At 32.3% G+C, this 27,874-nt stretch overlaps 1 protein-coding gene across 6 annotated transcripts in view; it reads right to left on the reverse strand.

The window, feature by feature from the left end:
* ARB2A (ARB2 cotranscriptional regulator A) overlaps positions 1 to 27,874 on the reverse strand; it is a 362,742-nt gene that overhangs the window by 247,101 nt on the left and 87,767 nt on the right. For 4 of the 6 annotated variants that reach the window (XM_010949571.3, XM_010949570.3, XM_074360373.1 and 1 more), the window contains one exon: positions 26,102 to 26,293. The exons of the other annotated variants lie outside the window; for them this stretch is intronic. In XM_010949571.3, the coding sequence (XP_010947873.1) occupies positions 26,102 to 26,293 (192 nt within the window). The remainder of the gene's footprint in view (positions 1 to 26,101; positions 26,294 to 27,874) is intronic. 6 annotated transcript variants of the gene reach the window in all.

A 27,874-nucleotide genomic window follows, 5' to 3' on the forward strand; every position in this document is an offset into this window, starting at 1 on the left:
TAGACAAATTTTAAGAATTATCTTAGCATTTTTTAAGATGGCTTAGCAAAGGTTTTTTAAAATTTTATAAAGTGATAATATGATTCTTATTTCATTGTAGAATAAGGTATGGAAGCTATAAAGGGAAATGAATTTTTAAGTTGAAAACTGGAGCACACGGTACTATATCTCAGGCAATTGTGATTGGCAATCGCTTGTAGCCCACTTAATGATGGAGCACTGTAAATTCAAGTTATTAGTTTAACCATTAGTATACTTTCTGGTCTTTGTAAATCTTTTTATGTGTATTCTGCCCAGAGCACTACAATTTCTAGTAGATGTCCTAAACTGCTGGAATTACAAACAATAAGATAAGTAACTATATATCTGGCCTTGTCCTCCTGTTTACTTGTACAAAAGTGTTGGCACCTAAAGAATCCTGCCTCTTTCAAATGTAATTTCTTTTTAGTAAGTAGAATAAAAGTTCTATTTAAACTTCTTTACTTAGAAAGCCCTTTGGACAAAAAGAACAGGCTGGAATGGAATATATTCATAAAATGATAATGATGAGCTTACTTCTTATACATCTAAGTCTCCAAATATATATTTGCCTTTTTTTCTTATTGAGACCTTCTGGAAGAAAAAATATATATAAATGTGTATAACATATAATATGTCAGATTAATTAAAATAAAAAATTCACAGGATTCTCTGTTGCTTGAATTAAGAGAAAGAAATGTTACAGAATAGCCTCCTTGAGGGGTTCATCTGGATCGCTTTTGGATCCCCGTTTGGCACACCATTTGCATAGTTAGAGTGGCAATAAAGATTCAGTGCCACCTCTGTGCTGGGGTGACTTAAATGCTTTACCTGGATTATTTCACTTGACTTCATTTTGAGCCTGACAGCTGGTACTACTGCTATCCCCCTTTTCAGATGAAGAAACTGAAGGTTAGCAAGGCTGAGTAATTAAAAGTGAAAATATGTGTAGATCATAATTTTGTTTGATAAAATAAAAATAAATGTATGCATATACTCGTGAATATATATGTTAATATCTATACAGTTTTAGGATAAAAATTGGAAGGATATCCATCAAATTGTTAATCAAGATTACTTCTGGCATTGGATAGGAGCAGGGGCAGCAGCTTTCATTTCTTATGTTTTTAATTGCAGAGACTATGTGTAAAGTTTTTTCTTTGTAGGGTTGTGTTTTGTTTTTGTTTTTATTTTTGTTTTTTTTTTTTAGCATTTTTCCAAGTAACTTTTTAAAAGAGAAAAAGAAATAAAGAACATGGTTACTCTATCTGAATGTACATATAGGTATCCTTTAAGTGAAACATGCAACGTTATAGAAGTTTATATACATAATATGTATTCATAAAGAAACATACAGACGTTTATGTACCAATATTAACAAAAGGGAAAGAGAGAGAGGAAAAGAAAGAAAAAAGGTGGAAAGTTTTGAGCAGTGAAAGACCATGATCAAATTTGTATTTTCTTAGGTAGTTTAATCATATAGGGAAAGATATGACTTCATGAAGGCACAGAAAGTAAACAGAACACTATTTGGATAGATTAGGTGTGAAGTGAGGTCTTCACAGAATCTAGGTAAGTAAGTGACTTCCTAAATCACACGGTCAGTTAAATGGTACCTGTGACATAGTAAAGATGGCCACAAAATCTTTGATACTCCTCTCATTGACACATGGGGTCTCAGTTCTGTCTTCTTGAATCTGGGCTGGCCTGTGCCTGCTTTGACCAAAAAAGTGATGAAAGCGACACTATGCCCATTCCATACCTAACTTTTAGGAGGACTGGCGGTTTCCACATCCTTCCTTACGTACGCCATCTTGTGAAGTCTGAATACCTGGAGGCTGCCATGCCACTAGATATAAAATATCAGCATCACTACTTAAAGGACCAGTTTTCTAACTATTAAACTATATCACATTTAAAGCACTTTTAACTTTTATGATACTGAAGCAGAATGAAAAGCTCCACGAGGACTGGGATTTGGGGCTATTCACTGATATATTTCCATTACCTAGAACGGTGCCTTTAATATATATATATATACAGAGAGAGAGAGAGAGAGTAAACTGCTCAATAAGTATTAGAAAAAGAGCCCAACATATCTCTTACCATCTAAGAAGAAAAATATATCTCCAATGCAACTGGTGGAAAAATAATCTGAAGACACGAGAAAGTAAAATTTGAAGAGCCCTACTCCTGTTTCACTAATGAAAGGTATACACAACTAAAGACTAGCTTTTCTGATTTCCCAAGCATCTTTCTTTAACTTTCCTCCTTTCTGACACAGAATCAGTTTCATGATTATCTTACTGGTCATTAATTTTCTTAATAAGCACAACTTAAGATATCAGGTTTTAGATCACAATACAAAAATACAGACTGCAATGCACTGAAGTTATCTTTCACTTGCCAAGCCATACATGCACCCTTCACCAGACAAGATTTTTTTCCTGCCTCAAGTCACTCAATTTCCAATGCTTAATTATAACTTTAATATGCCTTATACACTGGTAAATATGGCATATTTTAACTTCATTCTGAAGAAAATAAAAAAGTCTTTTCTTTTGCTCTCATCCTTGCGCATTTATCTAGGTGCTTCATGAAGCAAAACCCTCTTCTGCAAAAATTCAGTGTGGATTGATGGTTCACTCCAGATGGGCTGTGGTGGATGTGATAAAATGCAAATGTAGGTTTCTTCAATGCTAATTCTTCAAGAAAGGAGCCAATCCTAAGGCAGGATGTGTGGAGCAAATGAGGATATTAACAACATGTGGTTTGAATGACGATTTTTTTTTAAGTACTAACAAGCTTCTAGTACAAGGGAACTCTATTAGCCCAGGTAGGCATGTGACACGCCAGGGGAGAAGCTATACAACAGAATAAATGTAAAAGGCAAGGTGTGAAGATAACTGTGAGGTCAAAGTGAGGACACATTCATCTCAAGGGATCTGAGCAGGACAACATAATCAAAGGCAGAGGAGGAAAATAATGCAGGAAATTCAACTATGTTGGAATGTAGATAATTGAGAAGAAAAGGCTCATCTCACAACAAAGAGACAGCCTGGAGTCCGCCAGAAAAGAATCAGCTTCTCCAAGAAATAAACTAAGAACTCACAGGTGTTGGTAGAAAATCAAAGTATACGGAAATAGAAAGATAAGGCAAAGAAGAGTCCAGAGACAGAAAGGAGAGAATAAAAAAATGAATATATTCCTAGGGCATATTTTAACACCTGTATTTTAAAAGCATCCCAAGTAAATTAGAACTTAGAAAAGAATGGCAAAAGACTTGACTTTGAAGTGATACCTCGATTACAGATCTGGGCTTCACCCTGTTAGCCCCAGGCACCAGGCTCCATATGGACTAACCATTCTCCCCTAGCTCATTCTGCCCTGGCGCAGGGGCGGTGACCTATGTGATTGGTGAACTCAGCCTCTTCTTCCCTCCTGGGCAGCCAGCTGCGTGCAGGAAACACAAATTCTTCTCTGCTGCTCACAGGACAAGGCCTGCAAGTCAGTCTGCTGAATTCTGGGGAGAATAACCCATTTGGCTAGTAGATCTAATCCAGTCCTCAATCTATGATTTATCAGTTACAAAGATGATACACTGATTTCTCTTATTATACTCTTTCTCTCTCTATTGATTCTAAGTTTGGGTGGAAAAAAGACAGGCACAACCCAATTTCAGAGGTGTTAAAATATAAAGAAAATGTGCATCTTAGAATTGAAAAAACACAGTAATTTGATACCTTACCATTATAACTTGTTAATTTACATGAGTGTGTATTTGCAAGAAAGAGAGAGAGGAGAGGGAGGGAAAAGGAAAAGAAGAAACAGAAGAGACAAATTACTAACATTCGAGTTATCAATGACCCAAATAAGGGCTTATTACATAAAATCCTTGTATTTCCTTTAGACACAGAGGCTCTGTTTGGGTTTCAATTCTAAAATTGCCATTACAATTCCTTTATTTTTTCTTACTGTAATAAAAATTAGTCCAGTAGAACTGGATGTTATGAAAAGTTAACATTATATACCCACTTAGGCTTAGAGACTAGAGTTAGTTTTGTAAAGTAACACCCTTGATTACTTTTCTACAACTCTGGGAGAATTGCTGAGACTGGTCTTCTGCATCAATCTTATTGTAATGCTATTTATCCAAAATATGAAATGGGAAAAATGGAAGAATTGTTTAAGAAGGAAGAACAGAGATGATTTTAGAGTTTGATTTTCACACGGAGACTTCATTAGCTTGACTGAAGCGTTTGTTATGAGTTCCCTGAATGTCTGATGAACCCACATTAAGTTTAAATTCAAATTCATCCATAGGCAAATATAAATGAGATTTAGAAGTTTATTCCTACTATTTATTCTCACCTTCCTTAAAATATGGTGCCCCAACAATCTCCCCAATAACAAGATATTGGATCTTATACCATTTCTGGGTAAAGTACTTTTCTGTAAAGTACAATGCATACAAGTAAAATACACTGATAGGAACACAAGCTATGTGGCTCCTTTATTATATAAATATGGCCAAAGAGATCTAAATGAACATATCAAAGCAGATTTCTAAATGTGTTTTTACAACTTTTAGATTAGTTTAACTTTTTATCTGTTGTGCAATTGATATGTTAATAATGGACACACAGGACAAACTACAGATTGAGAACAGTATTTTATAGGAGTTCCATATATAAATAAGGGAACTTTGTATTAATTACAAAAAAATTGCAGTACTAACAAAGATATTGATCGGATATACAAGAAAAATACCAAGACATGTACTGTTACCTATTAGAGAAGAACGAATACTCTCACAGCCTCTTTCTTCACTGTAGCACAGAATCAACTAGTACTCCTTAGAGTCTAAAAAGAAAGACTTAAAAAAAAATAGCCTTTTTGGTAACAGTCTCCAAATCCAAAAAAGAGAGTGAAAAGGTGCTTAATTCTAATGCATTCTTATGTCAAAATTAATACTTTTGTACCATTATATACATACCCAGAATCAAGTTTCTAATCATGCTACAACTCCCAAACACTGTAAAATAATTTTGTTCTTTTCATATCAATGCATTTTCATTTTCACTAGAACTAATTACCTTTAAATAAATGATTCAGAGATGTCAAAAGCGACTCTCAGGGAATGTTTCAAGAGGTCCCAGTTTCCTGAATTATAGCCTAGAACATCTGCTTAGCAATCTGGCAAGTACTATGAAGCCAAAACAGAGCATCTCATATATACTAGTGGTATCTGACCTCAAGAATGTGACAGCTGGCTATTTGCCTATAACCTTTATTCTGTAAAAATCTAAAATTCTGTATGCAAATGAGACTAGTAAAAACAAAAGTGCCAACACCAGAAGCATAGGGTGTAAAAGGAAAACAAGTCGCTTTAAGAAAGAAGAATTATTGGCTTCTTCATGCCAAAGGAACTAGAAAACACTGTCAAAAGAACTTTACTTATAAAAAAAATTTAAAGCAACATAACAGTTTGATTTTTCTTATAATCCAGAAAAATAAAACATGTAAAAAGTTAAACTTGTCTAAAATTAGAGAAAAGAAAATTAAACTGGATCCTCCCAGAAAGAAGTGCTTAGGATACAAGCTTTTAGAAGCATTCCGGGATAGAATCAGATAGGGAAGAAATGAGATTATCAACTATAAAAGTACAAATTAATTCTCAAAATGGCAGATAGCAGTAATAAGCCACTTGACATAGACTCTTAAACCAGGCATAAACATATATCAGTGGGAGGGTGTCTGTAAGTGGACTGGTGAGTATTGCAAGTAAACATCACAGTGTTGTAGATTCCAGTAGCCTCAACCTGATCTTCACTAAACAGCAGGGTTATGACACTAACATGACCAGACAGGAAATGACACTTAGTTCAGTTGAATGTAGATGAATAGATTTTGAGATTTTTTAACTAGTCTCAGATTCAGATGTCTAGAAACACATTAATGTTTCATGAGATCTGATCCTTTAAGACCATGGCTGACCACCACTTACTAATAAGAAGATGTACGTAATTTAAAAAATCTCTTAATGAAAGGGGATTTGAAATTTCCCTCTGTCTACTATACTTTCATCAAAATTATTTCAAAAGTAACTGTTAATATGCTTTATAATATGTAGATGATGACAAAGCATTTTTATGAGCACTTGTATTAGATGGTTACAACAGGGACAATGGAAACAGCAGATGAGATATGAAACTGGGGGTGATATTTGAGGCAACGGTGGAAGCCTTAAACAATAAGATTCTACTTATCATGCAGTCAGATTGTGGCACCTTCAATCAGGCAATACTCTTAAATCCAGAAAAGTGTATCTACCCATGTTCACACTACTTTTCAAGTCTTATATGGTAAAAGATAAACCAGTAGGTAAAAACTACTTTTCTTGAAATCATACTTTGAACAATTCAACAATGACTTCCACATAAGAAGAACATTAAGAAATTCCAGTCGGCAACTAGGAACTAGGAAGGTTTTCAGTTAGAAGAAAAAGCAAGAGAGGAAGCGATGTAATAAAGGCACAAGGAATTCAAGGAATGGAAAGTATTTCAGTTGAAGCACAGAATACACATGAAAAAGAAAAAACGCAACTCTGTGACAACTTAGAGTGGGCTTTAGCTGTTATCTCAATGTAAGTTATCTCTCAAATGTACTAACTGTCAAGTTTCCAGATACATCTTCCAATTCAGCCAATATATTTTTTCTAGTAAACTCTTAATTGAAGTATTACATACATACAGAAAAGTGCACAAATTCTAAGTATAAAGCCTAAGTTTTCACAAAGTGAACACACGTAACCAACAGTCAAATTAAAAAAAAAACAGGCACTACCAGCTCCCCAGAAGCCCTTACCGTGAAATCATCCCTTTAAGCATAAACACTGTCTTCATTTCTAACACCATGAATTAGTTTTGCTCATTTCTGAACTTTATGTAAATGGAATCATTATAATCTATACTCTTTCTTATTGGTTCCTTTTACACAACAGTAAGTCTGAGAGGTTCATCCATGTTGTTGTTTTCACTTGTAAGTTTGTTATCTTATTGCAGTATAATATTCTATTGTATAAATATAGCACATTTAGAATTTCGAATCAGAATTAAGAATTGGATTTATAGAATACTTAGATAGTAATTACAATTAGACAATAATTAGAATTACCATTCTACTAATGATGAGCATTAAGACAGTTTCAGTTTTTAGCTACATAAATAGTTCTGCTATGAACAGACTTGTTAAACATTGTGGTGTCGTGGAGTTAACTCATACTGGTTCATGAGAACCCACTGTTAACTTTTCAGGAATTCTGTGAATCAGCTGTTACATAAAACCACCATTAAAATTAAATTACATAATCTTACAAATAAATACAATATACCTAAAATAAATGTAATAAATATTAAATATTTCCTAATTATTTTACTATACTTTACTGTTATCTATGCTCTTAGGGCTATTAATGTCTATTGTATCTGTATGGTGGAAATATATATTAATATACATACATATATTTCTTCCCAACTCTGTGTTCAGTGACATTAGACTGGCAGCTTGAAATTAGCCATGGCTTTTTATATAAGTATTTACACCATGGAATCTGGCAAACACTACAAACCAGGGCTTCATTTATTGTTTTGTTGATAGTCTAGGCTTAAGAAAGTGATGTAAAAATGTTAATTATACAGGTTGAACTTAAAAGTGTGTCTTATCTGTAGCTGTTACACCGTGAATCACATTTAACATTAAGAAAATACTATATTTGAAAACTATAATCTAAGGCATTCACATAATTAATGAATAAGTGAAGTCTGGACATTTGTCTTTGTTTCACTTTTGTCTTAGTGTTAACATGATGAAAATATCAGCTATTATTCAAATCACATCAGAAGTGACGATATTAATTGCAACCACAGGATGGCTATGGATACAAGAGTTCGGCAAAAATCAACAAAAGCATACTATGAGAATCAAGAGGCTAAATGAAATTTACTATAAAGAATACTGTATATGTTATTATTTGGAAATGTAACTGTTAGATCATGAGGTACACTTATATTCAACTTTAACAGACATTTTCAAATAGTTTTCAAAGTGGTTAATGTTAATTTACACTTCTTTCAGCAATGTATGAACATATATATTACGTGCTACAAAAGAAAGATGAACACTTTGGACCATAATCATATTCTTTCTTTTCTTTTCATTCCTCTTGTAACCATAATTTTTCCTACAACAGCTTCAAAAAAGTAAGGTCATTTTGGAAAGAGAGAAAAATTAATATACCTAGTACTGAGTATGTTCTGTTCAAATATACATAGAACAAATGATCACCAATTGTTTTGTTTGCTCTTACTCCCAAAATGTCAATTCAGGAATAGTCTTAGCAACTCAATTCATACATTTAAAAAAAAAAAGCAGTGCAGAGGTTTCCTATAAGGCCTACTTAATTTAAATTGGTGGGAAAAGTTAAATTAGTAACTGCCCATACAATTGTGGGTCCTTCTTGCTATCCTGTGCCTATTAAAATTTCTTTGAATTCTTTTCATAAGTACGTAGTTCTTGAATTTATGATTTTAGTATGAGTAATTTTTATCTATTACTATTACCTTTACGACTTAACACTCAAAGCATCAGGTACCATTATGAACATGGCTAGATATACTTTTCTGAATAAGTAAAGACTTGGAAACTGAAATCAAGGTTGGGGATTTCTATAAAGGCTAGGCTAAAAATAAATTCATTTCATTTTCAAAAATCATGTCTCATTCTCTAAATAACTTAAGACAGCAAATCTTGAATGATTTCACGAATATGTAGTCTTATGAAAATTATCAACAAATTGTTCCATTTATCAATTTGTATTTTCTTCATATTGCTAGCATCTGAATGAATGAGGTTAGCTGTACTAAAGAAGAAATATTTTCAGGAAAGAAAAGCATTTTTTATTTCATCTGAGTTAACCTACATTGCCAACAAACAAAATCAACTATGCCTTCCAAAGAATCATACAAAATAAGATATTAAGCTAAGAAATGACTTTAACTAATGCAAATATTAACATACGTAAGATATTAAGCTAAGAAAGTAGGTCTATTAATACTAACAGATGGATGGCTTTCCTACCAAAGCATCTAGTATCAAAACATCTTTGAGAAATACATGTCACTCAGTGAATAAAGGGTTTGGGTCGAGTTTTTCCTAATTGTTTTTTATAACAATATATAAGAAAGATTTCCATATTCATTATTCATTTGGAGGCTTATAAACATAAAATATGGCTTGTACATACTTGAAAACCATCAATGCAACAAAGATATCTAAGTATGCCTTCTTTACTTCACTAAAGGAGAAAAGGACGCCTCACTAGGCTATTAGTTCAGAGTAAGTTAGTAAGGCAGCTAGGATGATAAGCCAAGGGTATCAGGAGGGATGGCAGAGTGAGCAAAGGTCCAAGAGGTACTCTCCTAAAATAACTAAAGCAAGTGCAAAGAGAAATAGCAAGTAAGATATTCTTTACCCCAATAAGAATGAATGCATTCCTTCTTATAAACAGGTTATTGCCTGAAGCCTGCTCTCTCATTCCCACTTCAAAGTTCACCAACTACCATTCCTCCCAACCTTCCTTTCCTCCCCAGTTCACAGGGCTGACCACCCAAATGTCTGGCTTATGCCTTCCTCATTTCTATATAAACAGAGGCTCTCTACCTGGCTAGATGTGTACTGTCTACTCTATACCAGCTCTTCTCATTCCAAGTCTCCTCCTGAAGGCACTTACTCAGACCTCTCTCGATATGGGTTAAGCCTACTTACTGCCTGAAATTTTTGAAATGGAACACACATATTGAATGAAAAGCTCCTGAAAGTGTTTATCTGCCAGGTGCTTTGCTAGTTCTGAATTTTCAATTAATAGCAACACTTTAGTACAACAATTTCGTCTCTCCATTTCCCAAGCAGTTAATGATCTCTTAAGGAATACATTAATACAAAAAGAATTCAATACTGACATCCCTGTGATAAGTCTTTTTCAAAACAATATATTTTGTAATTAGGAAGAAATTTTAAAGTTGGAAGGAACATAAAATTAGATTAATTTTTTGAGAAATAGAAGCACATTTTTCATATATTTTGATTTCTTAAAGTGAGGCATGCCTGTGTCAGAAAAAATTATCATAAAAATAGAATGTACAGAATAAATTTAAGAGCTAAGAAGATGAATTTAGACCATCTAGTATACAACCGTCATTAAAGAGATGAGGAAACTACCTATTTTCATTAAAAAAATTATATACATGTATACACACATGCACCTTCCCTATGACACAAATTTCAAAAGTTAAATGTAGCAGTCATTGCTTTGGGAGAGAAGAAAGAGCATGAATAATATTGCAAAATATTTCATATGTTGAACGTGACCATACTAAATATCCCTATATTTTATCTATTTTCTTTATCATTATATAATGGTAGTATACAACTGCATCCAACTAAACACAATGCTGTTTTCTTTTTCTCAGTTTCAGTGAAGGTTGAAGGCCATGTAAAGAGCCATTCACATTTTTTTCCTACTATTATCCAATGAGCTCCTTCCTTAGTAGTATTTCAACACGTATGTTCAGAGAAAATACAAAAGTAACAGGAAATTAAATCACAGTAAAAATCAATCAGCATGACATTAGGAGACACTATTAATGTTATGATTAGCTATAGCTCTTGCAATTTTATAACAAAAAAGTTAGACTCATCGCTAAATTAATTCTTCAAAGTATCTGTATCACCCAGCATGCCTAACACTGAAACAGAGATATGACAGAGAGTCAAAAAGTGGCATCACAGGTATTGTGTCAAACAAATGGCTTGGAAAGAGTATGGTGGCATATGCACCTCAAAAACAACATGTCTGAAATAAGATTTTCAACTCCTTCAGTGTTAAAATATCACTCCTCTTGAGTACTTCTCAACTCAGTTAAGGATACTGCCATCTCCCCTACTAAACAAGTCAGAAACCCAGGGGTCATATTTGAGTCTTTTCGTTCTTTCACCTCCCACATACAATCAGTCATCATAGCATCTCTTGTATCTCTTCCAGTTCTATACATACCCACCAGTCCCTCAGTTCAGTCTATCATTTTTGCTCAAATACGTCAGTAGTTTCTTAGTGGTCACTGAATATACTCTTCAGGCTTGTGCCAGAATTAACTTTCTAAAACAAATTTGACCATGTAATTTCCCTATTTAGAAACTATTCAGTGCTGCTCCATAACTCTTAAAAATTTTATAAATATCTTAAAAGGACACATCAGGCCCTGATGATCTCTGCAGCCACAGTCTTATACCCTCCCTCTCACATCAAACTCTACGTTCAAGCTTTATTCAACTAATCTCTCTATCTGGAATACCTCTCCCCACCTCCAAGTGCCTACTCATACTTGAAAACTTTATGTAAATATCACTTCTTCTGGGAAGCTTTTCTATAAGAGATGCCATTAAGAGATGCCTTCAATATGCTCATCTACGGTACTGTATGCTTATAGTTTTTGGTACATATCACACTGTACTGAATTTGCTCGTATCCCCATCAAACCATAATGTCTTGAGGGCAGGAATTGTATTTTATTCAATACTGTACATCCCTAAACTTAGATAGTGTTTGGCCCTCAAACAATAGCTGATGGATCTACAGATGAACTAGAGAATTGATGAATACATAGAAGAATGGATTTCACAAGGTAAGAAGGTTAGAACAAAATTTTTTTGCCATTAACAACTCAGAGTTTTAAAGTAAAATCATTTTCATAATGCTTGTTTCACTTTCTAGGTGCATTTACCCCTAGAAGACATTAGAAGCCCACCTACACCTTCAAGGCAGTGCTAAAAAAATTTAATCCCATGTCCTTCAAGTTCTTAGAATAGCTGACAATTTAGATATAGAAAAATCATTGTCAATATAATAAGTTGCTCAAAAGAGACTCAGTAATACTGCTACAGGAATAAGATACAAAGTGGCAGGATTTCTAGAGAAAAAGGGAGAAAACAAACCCAAAACAAAATACTAAATAATTACCATCTCCACCTTCATCACTACTAACATTAAACACTCATCATGTGACAGCCATTACAATAAGAACTTATAATGGATCATGTTCCTATTTAAGAACGAGGGAACTGAAATCACATCCTATGATCTTTTAATAAATTCAACAAAAAGGATGGTGCCTGCCAATAAGCCATCATATTTCTTTTTTCTGCTAATGAAAATTCATTTATTCCTCCATCCATAAAAAGGTTTAAAAATCTGCTTCGGGCAAAGTGGTAAGTAAATGCTTTTCATGTATTCTGTCATTTAATCTTCAGGATAATCCTATGAGTTTGGTATTATTATGATGATCATTTTGTGGATTAGAAAACTAAGAGTACATAGTTCAAAACACTTGACCAAATCGCACAACTATTAAGTCACAAAGCTAAAACTGGCACTAGGTTTGTTTAACCCCAAAGCCTGTGTTCTTATCCGCTAAACTGTACTGCCAGGCAATGGTGAAAATTTATGGTCCCTGCCCTCAATGAGGTCACAGTTTAGTGGGAGACAAAAGCACACCCATAAAATTGGGCAAATGGCATTGTTCTTATAATACAAGTCATTACAAGGTGCAGTGTAGTGCATACATTCTAAATAAAGGAACAGGATACTTCCTAAAGCTATAGAATCTAGGAGGCTTAACTGTATCGTTTCCTGTACATTAAGACAGTAACAGATTGAGGTGCAGAAGCTCAAGATGAGACAATGATGTGGCTTTCTACTACAAGCTTCTTTACAATTATCCTTACTGTTAAAATTATCATACAACAATTCAAATGTATCTAAATGTAAGGAAAAAAGACCTCATAAAAGGAGTAATATTAGAGCTAATGAAAAAGTTCTCAGGAACTGAAAAGAAAAAAAAAGAAATGAAGACTGTACAATTATTTACTGTACATATATAATTTCTTTTTGAAAGCAATCTTAAATCCTACTACCTATGGTATTCACACAGATTTGAGCACCATGAAGCACACAGTATGACAGGTTAACACCATTCACGCCAATTTTTCTCTTTCCTATAAAATTATATGTTGCACCAAAATGCTTAAGCAAAATTAGTCACCTAAAGAGTAAAAATAAAATTTCTAATAGGCAAACTCTAATAGTTAAAACTCTTCTCTGGCTAAATGAACTAACTCATTTAATTCAGTCTTCATAAAATACAAACACTACACTTGTTTTTCACTTTTAACATTAAATTTTATTATTTTATTATACCAAAATAATAAAAGGATGAGCCTTGAGAAATTACTAGGTCTATATTTATAATATATTACTATATTTATAATATATTACTATATTTATAGATTACTATATTTAGTTGCTTACAGAGTACTGACTATCTTAAATTTTCCTTTTTAAAATTGTGCCTTTAAATGTGTTAATGTATTTGTTGTAAGTGCTTCCTACACAGCTCAATTTTTTTCTCTTAAGTGAACACTGCAAATTGCCTTGGATTGGCGATAATGAAAAAGCAACACCATTTATTAATTTTGTATAAGTTATCCTCCACCTCTGAGATTCCTTGGAGGGGAAGAGCATGTCTGAATTTCACCATACAGTGCCACAGGCAGAAAGTGAGAGAAACTAAACAAACACATCCTGGAGGGAGAGACAATGCCTGCAGCAGCAAATGACCTACTATATACTTCTCTATATAGGCTTTGATGTTATAATTTGTTAATTTCCAGGAAAAAAAGAGAATTACCAGTAGTTCTAAGTTTGCTCTGATAGAAATGTTTTACTTCTGTAAGTTTTTGATCACAAACAACATACACTGTTCAAAAGGGCAGTGAACTTCCAAACCATTGCAATACTAAGTAAATGTGCATGAAAAGCTTAATGAAAAGACATTTTCTTACTATCAGAAAATGCAAACTAAGAAGTACATTAAACTTTCCTTCAAAAAGTTTAAGATTATTCTTGGCATTCATTTCTCCAGATAAATGTTCTCTCAAATATTTTTCAAGACCATTTCATTGTAAGAAAAGATAATTTTATTCAAATATGCAGCTCATGGTATGAATAAGCAAGTACTCATATCCCATCAGAATTGACAAGTGTTTCAAATAATGGATTTTTTTTTCTTTTAAAAAAATCAACACTACTGGGTTAGCAATTTGGAATTACTACAGAGAAATATGTATGTATGTAGGCATGTGTGTTTGTGTATATGAAGAGATCAAGAATATGTTTCAAAACATACCTACCTCTTAATAATAAAGAAGTAAATTAATCCTATTAAAGTGAGTTTTTATTTAACAACCTATGTTCAGTCTGCACCTTAACATATACATAAGTGCATACACATGAGCTGCATATCTTAAACCATATCCTTTATTTTTAACTGTTTCCATTTTCTCTGTGTAATCATAAAGATAACAATTAAATAGAATTGTTTTAAATAGGCTTAAAGATAACAACTTAACAGAATTGTTTTAAATGCTCTAGCCACACTATTAAATATGAGAAAATTATAACAAAAGCAACAGTCTTCACTATCAAAACGAAAAGCAAAGTTGAACTGCTTACTTAACAGTATTTTCCCTAACTTTTTAAATTAGTTTCTTTTGGACACACAAATATTATTTATCATTATTACTGTATTACTGCAGAAATAAAAGACCAAAGGGGAGCTTCTAACAAATATTAATTTTCTCCAGTGATTGAGAGAATATTTCATTCCATAGTTTTAACTGAAAAAATAAATTGTGAAATACCTCATTTTCATCAGAATTTAATTACAGCATGTATATATATTATAATTTAAATTCTAGGTAACAAAAAAAATGACATGCTATATACCATTTCTATATGAAATTCCTAATCTAAATTAGCTTAAATCTTATGATCTTATAAAAATCAAAAGTGCATGACCTTGAAACTGTATCAGTTTTTTTAACTGCAGCATGTATACCTACCTGTGTGCCTTTTATTAAAAATACTAATTGCATCTTTTATTATTTTTTACTAACACAATACTATTGATGCTTTACATTTTTTTATTAATACTTCTTGAAGCTTTCTTCCATTGGCATAAAGCTCATGAAGCACACTCATCCTTACGTATCCATTTCATAAACAAGGTGCTATTTCCTTTTCAATAAGGATTATAAACACAAAGCAACCACATGGGTCCTAAGATTATTGATAGCTGAATGCATACCTGACAGTATGGAGTTATTGATTATATTAACATTTGGAGTAAACTGATAAAAGTTTATTTTAAAATATAAAAGTACATGATTCTAAATATACAAAGTATGCCGAGATACTCCATCTAATTCTTACATCTTACTGCAAATTTTAAGTAGTGATTTGTTTTATGTCCAGGAAAACAAGAGATTACATATTCTATGTAAATAAAGAGGTTAAAATGCTGGCTGTTACTATTCAGAATTACTGCTGAAATCCACTCTTAATGTAAGAAAGTTACATGGCAAAAAAAAAAAAATTAATAGATGTGTCTTTTTCATATTAAATCTTTAACTTATAATTAGGCGTTAGTTACAATTGTTAGTATCATGTTGAAATAGGCAATTTATCTAGGAATCAATATTTTAAATATTAATTTGTTTACATCCTGTAAAAAGCTGAAAATATCACCAATGAATGAATGACATCAAGCATGAATGCTACTAAACAACGCCCTTGGAAACTAATAATTTATCCTTAAATTAACTTAGCATTGCTTTCTTTAAAATATCTTATTTTAGTGATTATGTAAACATAATACATTTAATTTAAAGCTTAGTGACCTAAACTATAAGTACAAATTATACTTTCACAAATTACCTGCCTTCCATAACTTCCTGCTTCAATTATTTCAAGTAAATGTTTGGACTATTTCTTACTCCTCAAAGTAACTTAAATGATAAACTGATAAATACTGGAAGTAATTTTTTAAAATCATGTTCAAGAAAAAAGTGTAAAGGCTAAAAACCAAAGGAAACCAAAATAACAGTGAAAAATGCAAAGCATACCTATCTTCAATCTTTTCTTGTTAAACTTAGGCTACTCAGGAATTGTCAACTAATTATTCTGTTTTATTGATGACACTTTTCTCTAGGGAAGTTATTTTAAAAGTTTAACCCTGGAGCAAGTCATGGCTTCTCCGATCTTTGAAGGTGTCCAGAGCATTGATTATAACTGCAGGAGGTGTTACCTTCTACCCAGAGAATCTCACCCTGCACAATCTTACACACTCTTTTACTCCCCAAACAGCTTTGATTCAGCAATTCAAACTGCTAGCTGATATTAAAGGAAGAACCACAGAAAAGGGATCAGCAGTTAAAGCGAAATAAAAAAGGGGGGGAAATACAGATCGTGGATATACTAGCACAAAGCTCAAGAGTAAAACAGATTTGAAAAAGACATCAGAATGACTCAAAAAGGAACAACATGACAGAAATTAAACAAGATTTTTATGTTTGCTTTCTATGCATTTAAATTCATCTCAATCTCCATTGAAATTCTGCTCATATATACAAACCCCAAGGCTTTTGACATACTTTCAAAACCCACACCTTCTCTCTTTCTAAGTCTCCAGAGTTACGTCTTAGGTAGCCGAGAAGAATTCAAATATGCATGTAATTGAGAAACAGACCACTTTATAATGAAATTATAATTATAAACTATTTTTCATGTAAAAATGGTGCCTGTTTTAAAATCCAGTATTTTTTCTCTTGCTCTTAGTGAAAAGGCCTAGGTCTACTTTAAAAGTTATGTGAAGTCAGGAATAAACATAGGTTGGAGGAATAGAAATAAGGCATGAGAGGCCTTGCAATATTTTTCTTGGGATGATGTTAGAATATCAAGGTGCTCGATGCTGCCATAGATAGCTCTGCACTTGACTACAGAAAACACTTAAGTATATGCTTAATTAGCTAATTAATTCAGTACTAGAGAATAATCTAGAAAAAAGAGTTACCACAGAATGGCTTAGTCACATCTACCTCAGAAACAGTGTCCAAAATTCCAGAAGGTAATTGGATTTTCAAAATCAAATGTAGTTTCTTCCCCCAATTCACTCATGACAGGGCCAGAAGGTAATGATGTATCTGCCATGATGCAATGAGCAGACCTGTCTTCTGTCAAGAGTTGAACTCATAAAGGAATAAGCTGTCGTTAACAACCTCTCTCCAAACACTAGAGCTGTCATTTCATTGTTTTCTTTTGCAGGCATGAGGGCTGATGTGGCCTCATATACCTTGTCAGTTCAGTAACGCACTAAGCTTTTAACCTTTTCTGGAATTCTTGACTTGAACAATATTTTATGAAGACTATAATATAACAGCTTATACTTTCTCTGATTAATTTATAGTTTCTCTCAAAGTTTACTTTTTAAGATTTAGAATGAGTGCTCTGAGTTTCAATCTATAGTTTAGTAGTTCATATTTCAAAAAGAAAAAAAACAGCATTTATTTTTAAAAGGTTTAAAATGTAAATTGTAGTGGTCTAAATTCAGCCAGTCTTTAAGGAGAAAAATCAGTAACAATTCAGAGTATATTGCAGTTTTATAGTCAAACATTTGAACTCTTTTAGAAATGGTTAAATGAATAACTACAATATTATTACAATATATTTCATGAATATATTTTTTAAAATTTTTAATTAAAAAAGTAATATCTTTTTAAATTATAAAAGTAATATCTGCTCAAAGTAAAAAGAAAAGGAGAATTGAATAGAAAAATTGAAAATGAAAAGTAAAAGAAGAAACATCATAGTTTCTTGCACAGATTTCCAGAAAGATCAGTGTACATCCATGTACGTATATAGGTGTATATATATGTACACATGTGGGGTAAGTGTATTTTTTTAATCTTTTTTAAAAATTGAAGTATAGATGATTTACAATGTGTCAGTTTCTGGTGTACTGCAAAGTGATTCAGTTCTATATGTATTTTTTTTTCAGATTCTTTTCCATTATAGGTTATTAAAAGATATTGAATATAGTTTCCTGTGCTATACAGTAGGTCCTTGTTGTTTATCTATTTCATACATATAGTAGTGTGTATCTGTTAATTCCAAACTCCTAATTTCACTCTCTCCTGACTTTCCCCTTTGGTAATCATAAGTGTGTTTTCTATGTCTGTGAATCTGTTTCTTTCTGTAAATAAGTTGATTTGTATCACTTTTTTTAGATTCCACATGTAAGTGATAGCATATGATACTTGTTTTTGCCTTACTTACTTCACTTAGTATGATAATCTCAAGATCCATTCATGTTGCTGCGAATGGAATTATTTCATTCTTTTTTATGGCTGAGTAATATTCCATTAGATATATACCAGATCTTCTTCTGTTGTACTCTCTTTTTCCTTTTGTACCTTTTAACAAATGTTCTCATTCTTATGCTTTCACCTGATAACTCTTAGATATCATTTTATATGAATGAACACATACACACATGTAACTCATTCTTCTTAATAACTACATAGTCTTCCATGATATAAATGTACCACCATTTATCAAAGAGTCCCCAGTTGGTGGATATTTAGGTAGCTAGAAGTTTTTGTGTTATTATAAACTGCTGTGATGAGCATCCTTGTACGTATATTCTGTGTACTGCTCAGTGTAAATTCCTACAAGTGGAATTTAGGATCAAAGGTTAATATGCATAATTAATTTGGGAGATAAAAACCAAACTGCCATCTAAAAAGACTGCTTCGATTTACATTTCCACCAATATCTAAACTTGGTATTATCATATAATTTATTTTGAAATTCTCTGCCAATCTTATATGTTGAAAACTGTTACCTTGTTTTAATAAATATTTCTTTACTTTCACAAATACTTTGGTTGACAGTATTAAAAAAAATAACAAAAAAGTCATTTCAACAAAAGTATATCTAAAAGCTCCAAGCAATTTCATGTTTTTGAGGTCTCTGAGACCTTAAACATGCGACCTCTGCCAAACTATATTCTATTTGCACTACATAAATATTAAATAATTTATCATGGTAAGCTGCTAGATGTCACCGTCACTGTTAAAAATAAAAGCTATGTCCTATATTGATATGGTACTTCTTACTACTATCTACTAACCATCAAAGCCCACTAGAATCCTCTTAACTTTCTGTATCATCAACCTTGTCTCACAGTTACACTGAAAGAGCAAGATCTTGCAGTACTTGGCTGGAAGACTAGGAATTGAAGGCAGTAGTTAAGGGGTGTCACCAAAAATTTATTACTCAAATTACTGGGAAAAAAATCATATCCTATTTTAGATAACGATCTATAATAGCTCCATGTACATCTGTGGGGAAAAAAAAATCCTAAAACTGTAATCAATCAGCTTAACAAATGTGTTTGCCAAAATAGGGAGGGAAATATAAGATAGAGCAAGAAACAAGGAATCAAAAATTAACAGGCAGCACAGAAAATAAGCTATTGCATATTAAAAGGAAGCAAATAATTTTAAAACTACTAAGCTCTAAATCAACTTTCAAAGTATGCAATTCATACTAGATTCAAGCAAGTTTAGATAGTTTTTAATTTAGTTATCTTATAATAACAATGATTTCTAAAAGAAAATCCTAAAATATTCTAGTTTGACAAATATTGCTAGGTAAGGATGTCATCTCCTAAGACTTACACAGCATTTTGTTATACAGAAAATTACTTCAAAGTTACTTGTTTTAAAAAGATAAGAGTTGTAAAGTAACAACCTGTCATTGGAACAGCCAGATTAAAAATGTAATTAAAATGCAATATTTATTCCTTTCACAAATCACACTAAAATATTAGTTTTAAAAAATAGGGGTGGTATTACTTTTCACTGCATACTTTTATATATTGTTTCATTCTTAAATCATCTGTATATACTGCTATTTAAAAATTAAATAAAAATGTATTTTCAAATAGAGATGGTATTAACCCATCAGGACAAAACTAATGGGAAGGTAGAGAATAGAAGATACAGATGTCAATATATTTTTGGAAGACTATAAGCTGATGGAACTTTCTTGGTATTACAGAGGAAATTCAATGTTAAGTGCCTCTGGACAAAAATAATAACTAAAAGCAAGCCAATTCACTTACAGAATTTCAGAGAAACTCAGAAATTGGGCTGCCAGTTATCTTGGAAATAGGGATGGGTCTTGAGTCTAAAAATAGAGGCACTAGTTCTAAGTTCACATAAGGTGGAATAATCTCCATCCCACCAAAACCAAACAAACCAAAAAACCAAAAACTTAAAACCAAAACAACAGGTCATAATCTCACATTGTGCAATCAACTCTATAAGAGATCAGAAATTTTCCCTTTAGAGAAATATATCCAGAAAAGGACTAGAAGGACATCAGATCACAGAAGAAAGAGACACAGCTCAAATCAGGTGTACTAAGCAGAAGTCTGCAAAATGAGTAAAAAGAGAGCTTCATAACAAAATATGATAGAAGAATTTTAATAATTCTACAGGGCTAAGAGATAAAGTAGATAACCTCCCAGAAACCAGAGCAAAAATATATAGAAAATAAGAGAAAATACAGACTATTAGATAAGAGAATAAGAGGTTCAATCCAGAACTCCAAAAACATATGATAATACTTCTAGAAAAAGAGAAGATTAAAATTATCAAGAAACAACACAAAAAATGTTCTCAGAATTGAGGATCATGAATGTACAGTATAGACTGAAAGGAATCTCCAAGCAGCCCCCCCACAAAAAAAAGTGAATTAAAAAAAAAAAACCCACATCGAGGCATAGAAAACTTCTCAAAAGCAGTATGATTCATTTCTTAACACCAGGGAGAAGGAAAAGAAGCTTCCATAGAGAGGAACAAAAGGATTCAAGATCAGAATGGTACTGGACTTTTCAAGTAAAACACTGGAAGCTAAATAATGAAACAAACCCTTTAAATTTCAGAATGAAAATGATTTTAGACTTGGAATTCTATGCCTAGTTGAATTACTAAACTAAAGTGAAGAAGTAAAATAAAGGTACTTTTCAGAAATAAAAGAATTCAAAAATTGATCTTACATTCATTTTCTGATGGTTCCAACAAAATGAGGGCATATATCCAAAAAGCTGGGGTCATTAGAGCCAGAAACAGGAGGTCAAACATAAGAGAGATTCTAACTGGAATCACAGGATGAGACACAGGTAGGCATGCTTAGAAAGTGACCAGTCAAGATTGGAACAGGAGTCCACAGGGCTCTAAGATAGAGTTCATCTGATAAATATGATTTGTTTTTTAAATTTTTTGCCTTTTTTGACTTGCTTAGTTTTTCCTTTCTTTTTAAGATTATATGTTTATATCCTCTGATGTCTTAGTTTTATTTTAATAAATTTTAAGCGTAGATTTATTTTCATCTGTCTTGCTCAAGATATGCCATGCTTCTTCCACAATGAATTATTTCTTTCTTCTCATGAACACTCCATCACTAATATATTGCTTCTTCTCCCATTATTTTCTATTGCTTTTCTGAAAAAACTATTAGAGGAATATTATATCTTATTCTATTCTCCAAGACTTTTTATTTCTCTATCATAATTTTTTTCTCAGGTTTTCTGTGCTATATTCTACATACTGTATTTCTCAACTCTAGCTTTTAATTTACTAATTCTCTCTTCAGCTGTGTCTGGTAATTGCATGACTTGATTTTTCCTTGTGATGAATCATTTCCTCATATAACTGTTAGTTTCCACCTACAAATTCATCTTCATTTGGGATTTACCCTGGGTTGTAAAGCGTTGCTATTGGCACTTTTATGTTTCATTCCACCTGGTGCCCCAGAAGTTTCATCAGCCCCAAATCCATTTTTACATGAATTTACATTGAGATTCTCCTACTAAGTAAATTGTCTAAACTCAAATGTAAATCCAAATACATCTTTGGGATAGGGTCTGTGACTTCTATTTCTCAAGGAAGGCTGTTTATTTACCCAACCTGCTACCTCTGGGAAAGAAATTTCTTTTCACCTCTGGACCATGAGCTGATTTTTGCCCCACTAAAAACTAAAAGGGCGGAAGCTCCCAGGGCCCCAGCTATATCCAAGGATCTTAGTTTTAGCTCCTGCCTCTCAGGCTCAAAGCTGTGCTGTAGACCCTTTGGGGCCTAGGGCTTTTATCTCATCAGCTTTGTGCTGCCACACCCTCCAGGGACTTATAACTATGGCTTTAAGTTCTTTCTTGTATGAGGCATTTAAAGATTCCTCTTCTATCATTTGAATATAACTAGGTATTTAATATTTTTGTTGTTGCTATGTTTTATCCATTATTTTTATGAGTGTTTAGTGAGAGGGAGAAGTGCATATTAATTAGCTCAGTCCACCATGTTACAGAACCCAAACTGTATAAATTACATTGATAAAAATAGTGCTAATTTTTAAAACTTAGATATAACAGTATGAAATTTATATTCAAAGTAGGTAATTATGGAAATAGTAGATTCTTTTAAATAATCCAGCTATAAGAAATTAGAAAAAAATATAGGCTTAGTAATCATTTATGAAATTATTAAATTAATAAATTTTATGTTGGATATAAATCACTTCTATAGTATTTATAAAATATTCTTTATAATTTAAGCTTTTACTTCTCCACTAATTTTATTATTAAAAATTTTTCTAGACCTTCTCATCCTGTCATACTAAATATAATGCCATCTAGTTTTACCTTTTCCATTACACCTCGAGCCTGAAAAGTATAAATAAATCCTCAACTAATCCAAAGGGTATTACCTGCACCAGTGGTTCTAGTATGCTGCCCAGATTACCATCATTAGCATCACCTGGGATATTCTCAGATATGTAAATTCTCTGGTTCCAATCAGACCTTCTGAATTAAAATCTGGGACCCGAACAGGGCAATTTGTGGTTCAAGAAGCCCTCCAGGTGATCCTGATGCATGGTAAAAATTTGACTTTATAGACCAGGGGCTTCCAAATTGCTCGCCATAAAACTTTTTGACACTGTATACATCTCAGTCAAAGCCCAAATATGAAGAGATCAGCTAGGTGCTTAGGGTACATAATTTAAGGAGGCACTCACTCTTAAGGTCCTACAAGTACTACATGATCCTAAAAGTGATTGACTCCTTAAATTATGCACCTTGTAACTATCCCTGAAATTATATTAAATGACTTAAGTGTCACCTATTATTCTGCCTTTTTAATAGAGATCAACTGAAATGCCTAAAAAGATGTATATGAGAAAAGTTCAAAGAATAAATAAGTAGGAGTAAATCTCAAACTGCACAGACACTGGGTAATTAGTACTTGGCTACATGATATACTATGTCTTACTCCAAGTAATATATTATGCAGCAAAGATTGTTAAACACTAAAAACATCAGCTATGTGAACCTGAGAAGTACTGTGGGGGTTTATCTAATATGTACTATTTCTCCAAACTGAAATCTTTATTTTTTTTTTATAATAAAGTCATTAAGTATCCAAATTTTAAGGACTGGAATATCTGAAGTTTTTAAACTGTGATCTGTGGAGCCCCAGGGTGCAGGGAAGAATCTCAGGGGCTGTTGTGAAGGTAATTCCAATCTCCACCTCAGCTTCAACCAAAGTGGCTCCACAGATTTAAACATTTTATATATTTATTTTATACATTTATATATATATATATATATAGTTTTTTTGTTTTTTGTTTTTTTTTTTACAAAACAGTCCACTTTGAGGCAGGGTTCCACTATTAGAAAAATGTTTTAACCTTACAATGATATGAATCCTATTTTAGGACCTATAAACTTATACTAAATATCTGGAAGGAATACAGCAGAAATACTATTAACAACACTGAGTAGAAATAATATTGTCTGGCCTGAAAAATATCAGTATTTACTTCAGTGGTCATATGAAAGCTGACAGACCATGAAAAACAGAGTAGTGGCTCCCTGGCTTTGGTAAACTACAGAAACATTTAGTAAAATAACAATTTTACAAAACAGTCCAACAAATAAAAACATAGAGCTAATCTGATTTAAAAGTATGAATGACCCAGCTTCTTTCTCCCTATTAGTCTTCCTCTTCTTGCTCCCCAAAATACCATCCTTCCCCACACCTGTCTCTACTGCACCTACCCACCCCACTCCCCCACACAAACACAGAGCAGCTCTTGAAGAACTACCAGAGAAACACCATGAAAAGGTAAAGACGAAGTTAAAATCACTTTATCTGGATTAAAAAAAAAAGATATCTATTTTTAAATATTTACCATGTAGAAAGTTAAGAGAATAAAGTTCATAAAATCGAAAATAAAGTACACAAACTAAAATTTTCCAAATATACAAAATACACTACATACTAAACAATGTAGAAATCAGCTGCTTTTTTTTCAAGGAATCTCGAGTTGCTACGATTGCGAAAAGCAGAAAAAGGTCAAGGCAATGAAATGCTATTATCCCCCAAACATTATTTCTACAAAACGACTATTCCAACTGACAAACTTCCTCCCTCTTCTTTGTTGGGGATATCAATAGGCAGTTTGTTCAAAGATATTTGGAGTGGCTTCCCATACATTCTTTCAACTCAAAAAACGGTATACGACAATAAAATATTCTAGAATGGGTAAGGCTGAGTTGATCTAATAGCAGGGACAATATAATTTATATCAAATATTTCACCAGGCATTCATATGTACAAACCTCTGACTTTCTTTACTAAACTATATATGGCCAAATATTCACTGAATTGTCATCACATTTCACAAATAATGTTCTTAAAATACATTGACAGGATCTGTTCTAACAACAAACTAACATGCCAGAGAAAAAGTTCATTTTACTATTCATAACCTGAAATATGAAACAGTTGAAATAACATACTATGTGAATTACTTAAATCTCAATTTAAATTTATTTTAGTTACTTAAATTTTACTAAAAACACACTATGGAAGTTTGCAACCAATCAAAAGTAGTATCTTTATGTTCTCGGAATGTCTGCAAAGACTGAAAAAAATACACAATTCACCTAAGAAATTCGACTTGCAGCATTTTAAGGGCCTCAAAATCTATTTTAAAAAAATATTCATTAGGAGCTGGGCTGGCCCTTAATCTTATCATTTCAGAGTTAACACAGCAGGAAAATATATTGTCTTTGATTTTTGCAATCATCAGTGTATTAAATAATTCCTTTCCAACTTTAATTGCAAAAATGCAATAATGTAGCTTTTATAGAGCATACATGTACACATATATTCCTGAATAATTTTGCCTTCTTTTATTAAACCTTTATACAGGGTGTCACTTCATTATTTTTCTGAAGAAAATCTCTATTCACATGTGAAAGAAAACCAACTCTGCAAAATGTAGCTTATTCATTGCAGAACTTAGGAATGAGACAGTAACAAGTCACCAAGCATTAAGATGTAGCAAAGCTAGGTCAGACAAAGCAAGTTCACTATTACAGGAAAGAAAACCTTGAACACAATGTTAAAATAGTAATTTCTAAAAAGTTTGAATTCAAGTACGAATAAAGTAATTCAGTAAATACTGCAATTTACCATTTTATATCTCTATGTCTTACTCTTAAAGCACTTTATTTGTGGGCTATAAAGAGTTTTTTAAAGAACTGACAAAAAACACTGAATTATTCTAAGTCTCCTTTTAAATAATAAGATATTAATTTAAAGTAGCAGATTTCCTTTAATTTTTAACTTCACTAAACAAGATAGGCAAAGATTTGCAAAAGCAGTCATGATTTTTTTTTTAAGGAGTATTTTCAATAACACTGGTAAGTATTTGATTATTTAAGTGCTATTTTATGTAATAAGAAACAAAAAAATTTAGAACTTAAAATACTTATTTCAAAGACATTAGCTAAATCTGTGTACACATAAGAAGCCTTCTGTTTTTGTTGCAACTGCAAAATAATGAAGAATAATCTTTCACTACAAATAGACTAAATAATAACAACTTAAAGATAAGTTTATGCTTAGGATAGACTTTTTAAAAGACATGATAAAATAATTTATAACACATAAGACGACAGAGCTATAAAATGCCAAAAAATATAAAGGAAATTGCACTTACATCCATAGCTCTCTTAATAAAAGGTATCTGTGTGCCACTGTCCAGATCTTCATTTATAATAAGCCTTCTAGCCCACTGACCTGCCCTGACAACACCACTACCATGAATTAAAACCATCAGTTTCTGTGGATTTGTCAAAGCATCCTCACTCATAAAGATAAAACTCTTTGGTTCACTCTCAGTGGCATCTACCTGTAATTAAAAAAAATTAAATAATAAATAAATGTTTTCTGATCAGGCATAGACATAAATGAGAAAACAATTAATGGTTACTATAAATTATAGAATGACTATTACAGAAGTATAGAAGTAAAAAAACTTTAAAATAAAATTAAAATATTCTTTAGAAATTGACAATTACATATAAGGTAGATGAGTAAAAGAGACATGATAGTAATTTAAATATAAAAATATGAAAAATAATATTGGATCTATACCTTTCTCCATTATTATTGTATATTTAATATTACCATTTAATAAATAAGAGTAAATAATTTGGGGATGGTTCCTATGGTCTAGACACTATGCTCAATGTTTTAAAAACATTATTTCAATTAATCACAATTCTATTAATGTGGTACTATTACTATACTCATTTATAAATGAAGAAATTGAAGCTTAGGAAGTTTAAATAATTTGTCCAAGGTCATACAGCTATGAAGTCTATAATTCTATAACAGAAACAAGTTGCACCTAAAATAAAAAACAGGAAAACTCAATTGGAAGATACACATATTGGAAAACCATATATTCGCAGGGAATACTACTAAGCTTTCAAAAGGTAGGAGAAGGAACTATTTAAAAATTGAAACACCTGCTGTTCTATGTAAACAGACTTTGAAATTTCATTCAGAGTATGAACACAAGCTTATACAGCAATTATTTTATGAAGGAATATTATTTGTGTACTTTGATGACCTTATTTTATGTATTAGTAATGAAAGGGAATATTTTTATTCATTTTGATTATACCTAGTATTTAAGTTTAAACTAGATGATGTATCATTTAGATTTGAAAGATTCAGAATAACTTCTCAACCTTTTATTACATATGCCATGGCACGGTCGGAGTGGTATTCCACATCAGCAGTGGCAAGTAACTAGGAATGGAAGTTTTTGTGCTCCCAGGTCAGAGCCAGAAGTTAAAATCTGGACAGCTGGTAATAAACACATCCTCAAATAGAAAAGGCCAATCCATGTGCTAGGTAATACAATAACACTTCACTTTGTCAACAGTATATATTCATACAATTATCAAAATAGAAAAGAGACAAAAATATGATACCAAAAATGCCCTGGATTCTACATGTTCCCAGTCACTACTCCTGGGATGAGAAAAAAATTAAAATTTCTCCACTTCTAAAATAATCAGACTGATGTCAGAAATACATGCTTAGCCATTTATGTAAGCAGAGCACAAAAGGCAATTATTTTGGCAAGAAGAGCATGGCCACAGGGTCTAAGAAAAAGAATACTACCTCTTCAGTGAAGCCTTCCCTGACCACCCCCAATTAAACACCCCCAAGAATTCCCTAGTCTTTTTATCTGTTTTATTTTTCTCCATAGCACATAACACACATAATCTAATGTCCTTTACTTTATAGATTGGTTTGTATATCTGTTTATTAACTGCCTGCTCCTTCCGCTAGAACTTAAGTCCAGGAAGGCACAGACATTTCTGTTTGTCTCTAGCTACATTCCCAATGCCTAAAAGAGAAACTAGAACATTGTAGGCACTCAGTTAATAAAAGAATGAATGAACTTTTGGAAAAA

This window comes from Camelus bactrianus, chromosome 3 (assembly GCF_048773025.1).
Source record: "Camelus bactrianus isolate YW-2024 breed Bactrian camel chromosome 3, ASM4877302v1, whole genome shotgun sequence".
NCBI lineage: Eukaryota > Metazoa > Chordata > Mammalia > Artiodactyla > Camelidae > Camelus > Camelus bactrianus.